Source organism: Eriocheir sinensis, unplaced genomic scaffold, assembly GCF_024679095.1.
Source record: "Eriocheir sinensis breed Jianghai 21 unplaced genomic scaffold, ASM2467909v1 Scaffold12, whole genome shotgun sequence".
NCBI classification, from domain to species: Eukaryota; Metazoa; Arthropoda; class Malacostraca; order Decapoda; family Varunidae; genus Eriocheir; species Eriocheir sinensis.
In genome coordinates, this window is record NW_026110518.1 from 1,155,313 (window position 1) to 1,165,687 (window position 10,375).

General features: G+C 44.6%; 1 protein-coding gene across 1 annotated transcript; it reads right to left on the reverse strand.

The window, feature by feature from the left end:
* Positions 1–692: 692 nt before the first annotated feature.
* On the reverse strand, positions 693–10,121 carry LOC126989522 (uncharacterized). The gene is made up of 4 exons (XM_050848099.1): positions 9,090–10,121; positions 8,943–8,965; positions 2,454–3,591; positions 693–723 (listed from the first exon to the last, which is right to left on the reverse strand). Exons 3-4 carry the CDS (start codon positions 3,584–3,586, stop codon positions 693–695), a joined length of 1,164 nt encoding a protein of 387 aa, XP_050704056.1. The 5' UTR covers positions 3,587–3,591; positions 8,943–8,965; positions 9,090–10,121.
* Positions 10,122–10,375: the final 254 nt, after the last annotated feature.

The window sequence follows — 10,375 nt, forward strand, 5'->3', positions numbered from 1 at the left end:
GAAAGTATAAATGGTGTATAAGGAAAGGGAGGAAGGCTGTATATATGGTGAAACAGGAGGAGAGTGGAGTTATGAGTGTTTATCTATTTATATATTATCTATTTCAGGTTAGACGTGGAGAAGGTTCAGTCCACCGTCCGCCAGGCTGTGCGTGACTGGTCTCCATCAGGCACATTGGAGCGGCCCCGTCACTAGCAAGAGTGACCTCCTCTTCCCCAGGACACTGTGGAGGTGAGTACACTACACTCTATATACATGCAAGAAACTCAAGTCAATTGTACCAGGTGTTGTTTTGTCATGCTGCACCACATTCTAGAGCCACACAAGAAACTCAAGTACAATAGAGGCGGTATTCTAGCCCTCTCTGTATCATGCCTGAGTGTTATGCCACATTCACATTGCATTCTAGTGTATGGCTGGCATCTTAGTGCAGGGCATAGTAATAGCCCAGGGTGACAGAAGGCCTCATTGTCGCCAGGTTTGCCATGTGTTGGCTTCCTTGCCAGTGTTGTGTTCCAGTGTAGTAACCCTAGACAAGAGTCACTGAATAGTCCAGCATACTTAGTGACTCATTAGGGTTCAAGCACCTCCGCAATAGGTCTGGAGCGCTAAGTTCCTTGTAGACCCCTCGGATTAGTGTCAACTTTTCCAGAGGGATTTTTGCCAAGTACAGGTTCCTTGATTTGTGACTGTCAGGCGTCTGTGTCATTGCGGGGCTCAGCTCTCTTGAGAAAGTACCACGAATATGCACCTTGGGATACATCTGATGTCTGTCTGATGAACACAGATGCCAGTATATATATATATATATATATATATATATATATATATATATATATATATATATATATATATATATATATATATATATATATATATATATATATATATGTATATATATATATATATATATATATATATATATATATATATATATATATATATATATATATATATATATATATATATATATATATATATATATATATATATATATATATAAGTTTAGCAGGGTTGGAGTTAAAGTCCTTGCTTAACGTGTCTGTTTACTGGTTGTGTGTCTTACACGGAGCGGTGATGTGAACTCTCTCTAGACGAAATGATGACTGCCCTCGGCAGCCACTGAAACTATGTGCGTCATCTTTCGTTCATGAGGTTGCCTAGTCACAAAAAGTTTATACAGATAGAAGGAGAAGAAGTGGAAACGGATAGATATTTAGGATTAATATTTACATGTTTACAATGCTCGGTCAGGCTAGCGTGGCGCCCACGCCACGATGAAAGTAAAACTCTATGTACAAGGATGGCCGGGCAAAATGAGGTATAGAAAGTAGGAAGATGAGAAAGGAAGTACACAGTATAAGGGAATGGGAAAAAAAAATAATGAATGGGATACAGGATGAGAAGCCCATGAGGGACAAATAGCAGTTAAATGCAGTTAAACAATTGGCACATGGTTACATGACCTATAGTAATGGTGTATAAACAAATAAAAACAAGTGCACAAAAAAAATATTTGTTTTCTAATATCTAAACTCCCGGGAGAATGATTTATTAACTAAATATAACATGAGAAATAATATATAGTAGAAAATATGATCATGATCATGGAATAAATGGTATGGGAATACATACATGGTTAAGTTAAAATATAGAAACAAAAAAAATTGGTTGTATATGGAGATATAGGTGTATATACAAATGGTAAATAGATACATATCACAGAGGACTTGCATGTTAGTTAGTTATTGTAAGAAATTATCCTGTCCTCTGGGTATAGATAAATGGCATATGAATACAATTATGCTCAATGAAAAAAAATATTATTGGACAACGGGAATATGGCCTATGCCGTTGCGGGCTGTAAGGGGCGCTGGAGGACGGCTCGACGCAGGAAGGCGTAGCGGCGGTGGAAGACACAGATGAGGAGGGTAGCCAGGATCACAGTGAGCGTCAGTACCGTAGTCAGTGACGCGAGGATGGGGTATACTGTGTCGGGGCGAAGTTCTGGCCAGATGGCGAGAGAGGAAATGGGTTGTAGGGTGATGTTCGGTGCAGTGAGTTTGGGTAAGGTGTCTCCTAAAGAGTGTAAGGGTTCGAGTTGTAGGGGAGTTGTTGGTGTCGGCAAGTGAAAGGGTTTGAGGTTGAAGGTATGAAAGGTTTGGTTAAGCAATAGATGGTTAGATTGTTTAGTGGTTAGGTTGTGGGATGTGAGACTGCAGGCCTCCAAGATGACAAAGGAGCCGTGGACAGCGGTGTTGCTAGGTCGGGATCCAGGGCAAGTAACTGTAAGAGCAATTGAATGATGGAAATAGAAGTAACGCCAGGGTTTCACTCTAAGGTGGAAGATGGTGGTATCCTCGACTGGGGTGAAAAGACACAGAGATTCAATTGGGGAGTTTCTAACTAGACCCAGCTCACAAGGATAATGACTGGTAGGCAAAAAGACGTACTGATAAGCAAAACAAAGGTACATCTGGAATCGGGTGATATGGCAATCATGAAAGTCAGCTGGAAAAGCAATGTGCATGAAATCTGATGAAACCAAGAGAGTGGCATGAGATGTAGATAGTTGGTAGATGGAAGAATTGACAACTGTAGGGAATGGATGAATGTGATAGATAGTGAACATATCTGGCGACCTAAAGGGGATATGCACCAAGATACCATCTGTAGTCAATGTTGCCTCCATGTAGGGATAATAATATTGAACCTGGGTCTCACTGAAAACAGGAGTTAAGCCTTTTTCTGTTCTGGCCCAATCAATGACATGCATAAGTTCCTGAGGGGTGAGAAGGGAAGGGGTTACAACACCATCTAACACGTCTCTGAGTAGTGTAAATGTGTCCTGCAGTGCTAATTTAAAATTTGTGATTGCAAGGTAGACAGCTCTGAGGTTTGCTGCCATTAAAGCCAAATGGTGAGCCAATAAGTACTGGTGTTGGTCCTGCTGAAGCTGGGTTATGAGGGATGTGAAGTTGTTGAGGCGGTCTATGATAACATTTTGAGTCTTAACAACCGTCTCAATAGCTTTGTTTTGGGAACTGAGAACAATGGCCTGGTTATTCAAAATAGTACCCCATTTGTCTAACTGATCGTGAACTTCAGCAACATCGGCTTCCGTAGCTGTACAAATGAGGCCTTTTAACAATCTCCCACCAATGTCGATGAGACCACGCTTGGACCTGGCGTGGGCTACTGGTGTTGTAAGGTAAGTTGAAAAAGGGGTCCATTCTAGCAGACTATCAAAGGATTGTTGGATATTTAGGAAAGATAGCATGAGAGTAGAGAAATATGTCAGCGTGAGTGGATGGTTTAGTTTATGAACTGTGTCCGAGGTCTGCTGGAGAACCGCTTCCGCTTGCTGGATCTGGCGCCGGAACTGGGGTATATGGAGTCGCTCCAGCTCACGAAAATCGCATAGGGTAATGCGGACATCGACCACGTCCTCCACCACCATCACGGGGCCGTCTGGCTCCACGATTGCCCCCACACGTAGGTGTTGTTCATAGGAGGGCTGCTTCGTGGCATTTGTGGGGAGGACCAGGAGAACACCTCCCAAGACACATAGGCAAGGGAGTAGCATCGCAACTGGGTGAGATAATAGAAAGTGGTTAGTGGATGGATAAGGTAAAAAAAATATTGTGGGAGAAGAGAAGGGACACTAAGGGATGAAGATGGTTCTCCGTACAAATGCATCAGTGTGCAGATGTGTATGATCTTAGTTTCTTCCTGTAGTCGTTGGTAGTGTCCACCTCAGCTGGGCCTGGAGGATTTGTCGGTGTCGTTAGAGGGTCGTCAGGCGCAGGGGTCGGCTCCTCACAGGTTGAGGAAGAAGGTCGGTTAGTGCGTTTTAGGTGGTCTAGGTGTGCAAGCTTCGTTTCCAAGGTAGTCAGGTGGCGGATCTTGACCTTATTCCCTTTGTCGTAGGACAGTACTCGGTACGGTCCCTCAAAGCGAGTGCTAGTTTGTTTTGGGTTCCTGAATTTTAAATAGACAATGTCCCCTGTGACCAATAATTTGTCGGTTGCTGATTTCCATTGTGACGCATTCATGGCAGCCTTGCTATCCTCGATGTTGGAGGTAACCCGTTTATAGATCTTCTGGAAGTCTGTCCCTCTGACTCGGACGTAGTCATCAAAATTATAGATGGGTGTGTCCTCTTTGAGGAGGAATGAGTATGGCAATCGATGGTCCTGGCCAAAAATGACAAAATGAGGTGTGTCACCTATTGATTTATGGAGAGATGAGTTAAGAGAAGCCATTACCTGAGGCATCCATTCGTGCCAAGTTACTGAGACATCACCGACCAGAGAGCGAAGTGTCTGAATGATTTTTCGATTTTGTCGCTCGACCATGCCATTGGAAGCTGGATGATAAGCCATGGTATTTACCTTATCAACTTGGTATTCCTTGCAGATTGCCTCCAAGATTTTATTGTTAAATTCTGTGCCATTATCTGAGATGAGGACTTTAGGGGTGTTATATTTACAAAAGACTTCATCAATGAGAGCTTTAGCCACAGTAGATGCTTGCTTGTCCACTATGGGAACTAGAACCGAGAAACGACTGAAATGATCAATGGCAACCAATAGGTATTTGTGGCCTTCAGTAGTTTGGGGTAATTTCAATAGGTCAATAGCAATGGTGTCCCATGGCTCTAAGGGTATGGGATAGCTTTTGATGGGGACTTGCTGAGTAATGGATCCATAATTTTCTGCACAAGTGTGGCAGTTGTTGATGTAATCAATGATGTCGAGCCGCATACGTGGCCAATAATATAACAAACGGGCTTGCATCAAAGCTCTACTTTTTCCAGGATGTCCTGCATGAGGGGAAGAATGTATGTTATGCAAGATCATAGAGACTAGGCTTTCTGGTACGACGATTTGTGTAACTTCCCTATGCGGACCGTATTTAGTTGTGATGTATGTATTCCTGACAAGGATGCCGTCGTTGAGATCAAAGTCAGTTAAGGGTACAGGGAGCGTTGGCAAGGAATTGGGGTCGCCACTCTGCAGATAGTATAGGATGGGTTGACAGAAGTTATCTGTTTGTTGCGCTGCGCGTATGGAATCATTCAAAGTTGGGTCATGAGTTCGACTTGGGTCTTCAAAATGATCTACATCCATGTCCATTATCGCGCCGATATTTCTGGATAGGGCGTCCGCTACCTGATTTACTGCTCCAGGGACATGAGCAAATGAGGGATTAAAGTCTTGGACAATGAGGCTCCATCGGGCCAATTTCCCCGTGAGGGTTTTAGTATTGAATAATTCCACCACGGCTGCGTGGTCGGTTCTGACATGGATATTGTAGCCATAAATGATGTCACGAAAATGACGTAATGCCACACGACCGCAAGGGCCTCAAGGTGGGTAGTACTGTAGTTTGATTCTGCTTTGTTGAGCGTGCGACTTGCATATGCTAGAGGTTGTAATTTATTTCTAACATCATATTGCATGAGAGCGGCTCCTAGGCCCTTGCCACAAGCATCTGTGTACAGGAAAAAGTCTTTTGTGTGGTCTGGGTAGGCCAGGACAGGCGGGGATGTTAGTGTTGTTCTAAGGGAATCAAAAGCTTCCTGATGTTCCGCCCCCCATGTAAATGTGGAGTCTTTGCGCAAAAGTTGAGTGAGGGGTCTTGCAATGCGTGAATAGTCCTTGATAAAGGATCGATAGTACCCGGACAGTCCTAGGAAGGAGCGGACAGATTTCACGTCTGTTGGCACAGGATAGTTAAAAATAGCCTTGACTTTGTCAGGAGTCGTATGTACACCATTCTGATCTAGGACATGGCCTAAGTATGTGATGCTTGGACGCAAAAAATGACATTTTGGGAAACGCAGAGTTAGACCTGCCTGGTAAAGGCGATCAAATACTTCTTGTAGTAAGGTAATGTGTGAGTCGACATCCTGTGACACTATGATGATGTCATCTATAAAGGCGAAAACCTGTTTGCCAAGGAGGCCATGCAAAACTTTGTTGACTAGCCTTTGGAACGTTAGTGGCGCACCACTAACTCCAAAGGGGAGTTTACGAAACTGCCAGTGACCCGAAGGGGTAGAGAAGGCTGTAAGCGGTTTACTATGCTCATCGAGGTCAACCTGCCAATAGCCACTTGCTAAATCTAAGGTCGTGAAAACCTTGTTGTTGGCGCCCATGCTGCTTAAAATATCCTGCAAGTGAGGTAAGGGGTATCTTTGAGGTGCGAAACAGCATTTAGTTTCCTGTAGTCTACAACTGGCCGAAATTGGCCGTTTTCTTCTTCACAAGGAAAATGGGAAAGTTCAGGAGAAGTAGTGTGTTCTATAATACCTGATGCTAACACGTCTTTGACTGCAGTATCTAGGATAGGTCTTTGAGAGTGTGGTGTTCTGTATGCAGGCACATAGATGGGGTTGGTATTGGGATCAACCGGTATTGAATGTGTTAAAACATTTGAGGATCAATAGGATCATCCGGCAGACTGACAATGGAGTGGTATGTCTCTAGTAGGTTGTGCAATTTCTCCTTGCTTCTGGAAAAGCTAGATCTTCGAGATGAGTAGCTAGATAATCATTTACTTTTTGTTTATGATGATCACTCCGCAAGATCTCAGAGGGGGAGATGATCTCTGATTCCTGTACGCTACCTATGCGTTCAGGTAGAACTTCAAAGTCAACGACGCATGTCCCTTGACGGAACTTGCGTACGTATGGGGATGAGTTGTGCATTATTAGGAAGGTTTGACCATTTTTATCTACTTTGCAAAGTGCATCCTCCATAGTCATGGCATTCATCTTCAAGCTCTCACTCATACAGATAGCCTCACATTCATCACTTATACCAGCAAGACGCATTTGAAGCATAGCTGATCCACGTCCTTCTAACGTGACGTCATTCGCCAGAACGCCGTGGACCCTCAAATGCTCTTGCGAAAAGGAAGAAGAGGGAGAGGGAGGTAATGTATTGGAGGATGATGCACTTTGTTCCTTAATAACATGCACTGCTGGAGATGAAGTATCAACCAGTGACCGCTGGGCCACGCTAGAAAGATTAGTATATTCTAAATCGGCGGAGTGAGAAGTGCACAACAATGGCTTTGGGGCCGTGAGTGTCCTAATGGGTGTTTCATGTTGGTAAACACAATCTTCTGCTGGAGCTAGGGACAAGCAGTGTTCCCGCATAGATTGAAGACCCAAAAGAATATCACCTGGGATATTCAAACCATGACACACATGAAAGGTGTCTTTAATCAGGTACATGTAGTAAGCCAACTGGATAGACAAGGGGGTGTGTCCAACTACTTTAAATGATGTGTCATCTAGTCCACTTAATTTTAGGCAGGAGGTTCCAATACCAAGGTTGTCTTTGCGTCATGTAAGGCACGCAATGTACCGATGTTTATGATATTGGGACATGCCCTGTGTCCATGAAAACACTAATTTGGCGACCATTACACTTAGCAGGGACAGTCATGGCAAGGGAGGATTGGGGATAAAGAGCAATGCGGTGGTGTTTCATGGTAGTGGTTTCAACATCCGTAGGTTGGGTTTCAATGTCAAAATGAGCTGTGGATGTACTTGGTTTGTTTAAAGGTGTGCGGGTTAGGGGTGTTGTATGAATACCACGCACCTGGTGTGATTTTGTACCTGAGCCTATGTTATTGCAGGAGACGTGGCGCGCGAGGCTTCCCCGACGAGGTACCTCCCAGGGCCTCGCGCGGCAATCCTTGGTGTTATGGCCTGATGTCTTATGGTAGGAACAATATTGATTTGACTGTTGGGTGTTGCTGCCGTACCAGCAATTACGTGTATGGTGTCCTGTGATTCTGCAGTTGTAACAATATTGAGTGTTATAGCCACGCCCGCGACCCCTGCCTCTAGTGTAAGGGCGGCGGCCGCGGGTGTGGTAGAGCGGTTCCTAGGGGTCTGAGCTCCGGTCGGGGAGCGACTTTGGGGACGCCCCCTCTGAATTCTGACACCCCTCACCGCTGAGGATGGGGGTTCTGTTGGTGGCTCTCGTCCCGACAGGGGACTGATGTGGTTGAAAAGGGTTCTACCTTTTGGTAGGGGTTCTTCCTTTTGTAACTCTTTGAAGAGTGTCTCCGTGCAATTGAGGAGAAAGACAAAGTATGAGAAAAGGCGGCTCACATCCTCAAGGTTCATTTCTCATCAGTAGTCCACGGGGAGTGACGGAATTGGGTTTCAAACTCTGTGAAGGCTCCACCGCGACGCCTAAACAGTCATCCACTGCAATATTAGCCTTTATTTTGGGACGGTAGGTAGCCGCTAGGCGGAACAAGACTGACAGGGCACCTTGTTTGCATGTGGAGCCGAAATGGTTGATGAGATTCGCTTTCGCTTCATCATATGTTTTGGCTTTCTTGAATGCGTCACTTTTTATAATGGATTGAGCCCGACAAGGGCCCGTGTGGATGCTGTCGTAAAGGTGGGCCAATTTCTCCTTTTCATTTGTATAATGGAATTTGGTAAAAGCATCCTCTACCCTCTGCAGGTGAGTTAGGAGGTCGGGGCCGGTCTCCTCTGAGCCCGTATATTTTGGATTTTTATCCTCGCCCCTTAAAATGACGTTTTGAGGTTTTTCACTCATGGTTGGGTCACTTTGGTGCTGTTCTGTCTGGGAAGAAGTAGTCCGGGAAAGCTCTGGGGGGGAGTCTGAGGGGAGCTGCTCAGCAGGAGGTAATGGGGTTGCTGGGGGAATAGGTTTTGGATAAGCAGCTCCTGAACGGAGGACTGTGTGATGGGGAGTATCAATTGTTAAACCGCTGAAGGCAGAGGATAGAGCCTCTTCCAGTTTTCGATCCTGGGACATGGGGAGTTAGACGGGGGAGTCACTTAGCTGTGTCCGATGCATTTGTAAGGAGACCAGAGCATGATGGTATGGCTGATGTATGGTGAGGGGGGGAGACTGGGACGCAGGAGATGTGGGTTAACTCACTTCTCTCTGCTCACCGGCACAAGCTGTAATGTAGGGGAGATATTAGGACGTATATAAGGAAAATTATAGGAAGGGGAATTGTAAGTAAGATTAAAGGGAAGTTTATAGGAAGATTCGTAGGTAATCCGTAAGGAAATGGTAAGATACCTTGGGTGTGAAGCAGTCGTGAGGTCGCTTGAGGAAAGAGTGGGGCGGTACAAGGGCATAAATGACTGGGATCAGCAGATGTGCGGATGGCGACACATATCACTGGGATCAGCAAGGCGTGGCTGCCGCCGGCGAAAGAGGGGTAGGGCTGGTGAACGGGGAGGGGAGGAGCGCTGAAGGCGAATGGTATGGATTACAAGAGAGTAGGGATAGGAATTTAAATGTAATCCGTGTAAGGGATTAAGAACAAATGAAATGGCGATTATATTTGGGGAAATTAGTGGAGAGTGGGAGACGAGGGTGAGAATGTTATTTGAAGTGGGGGGTTTCGACAGTACATGTACTAAATTATGGAACAACGTTTCGTCTTACTTGAGTGATAGTGCAGGTGACAAACCAAAATTGTGCGGCGTGTTCCACTAGCCGGGGGTGGGTGTTGACGATGCTTTGATTGACGGCACGCTGACGCAGACTGCTGACGCTCTGGACTTGAGCTGCCTGGCCGCGGCTACTACCTCTTCACTACTAATATGGCTTCCTCTTCCTCCTCTTGTGACTGTGAAGATACAGGGTTGGGGGAGCTCGGCAGGGGGTTAATCCCGTTAAATGAGGTGGGATTTTTGGGTAGACTGGTCACGGACGTTTGCTGAGGGGTGGCAAAGATTGTTGTTTTGGTGATGCAACGTAGGTGGTGACCTCTTTTGTAGGTGCAAGTACGAGCGATGGGGCTTGTAGTCGTCTCTTAGGGAGTGTAGTAATCCCGTAATTGTAGAGAGGGTGTGCTGGATTTTTCGATTGTGCTGGAGTTCACACTGGTTCACTGGTAAGGAGTCACCACGTAATTTGAGGCACTTTGTGTAGGCCAGTATTAGTTGATGATAAATCCTTTGTAATCGCTTTGTAATCGCTCTGTAATCGCTTTGTAACCGCTGCCACCAATATAAGTTTAGCAGGTTTGGAGTTAAAGTCCTTGCTTAACTTGTCTTTTTACTGGTTGTGTGTCTTACACGGAGCGGTGATGTGAACTCTATCTAGACGAAATGATGACTGCCCTCGGCAGCCACTGAAACTATGTGCGTCATCTTTCGTTCATGAGGTTACCTAGTCACAAAGGATTTATACAGATAGAAGGAGAAGAAGTGGAAACGGATAGATATTTAGGATTAATATTTACATGTTTACATATATATATATATATATATATATATATATATATATATATATATATATATATATATATATATATATATATATATATATATATATATATATATATATATATATAT

Excerpts from the sequence above, each read along its gene's own strand:
- LOC126989522 (XM_050848099.1), bottom strand. The coding sequence starts at position 3,586 with ATGCTACTCCCTTGCCTATGTGTCTTGGGAGGTGTTCTCCTGGTCCTC. Across the intron at positions 724-2,453 it reads TACCTTTGTTTTGCTTATCA|AGCTGAGCCCCGCAATGACA; the intron begins GTACGTCTTTTT and ends CTTTCTCAAGAG.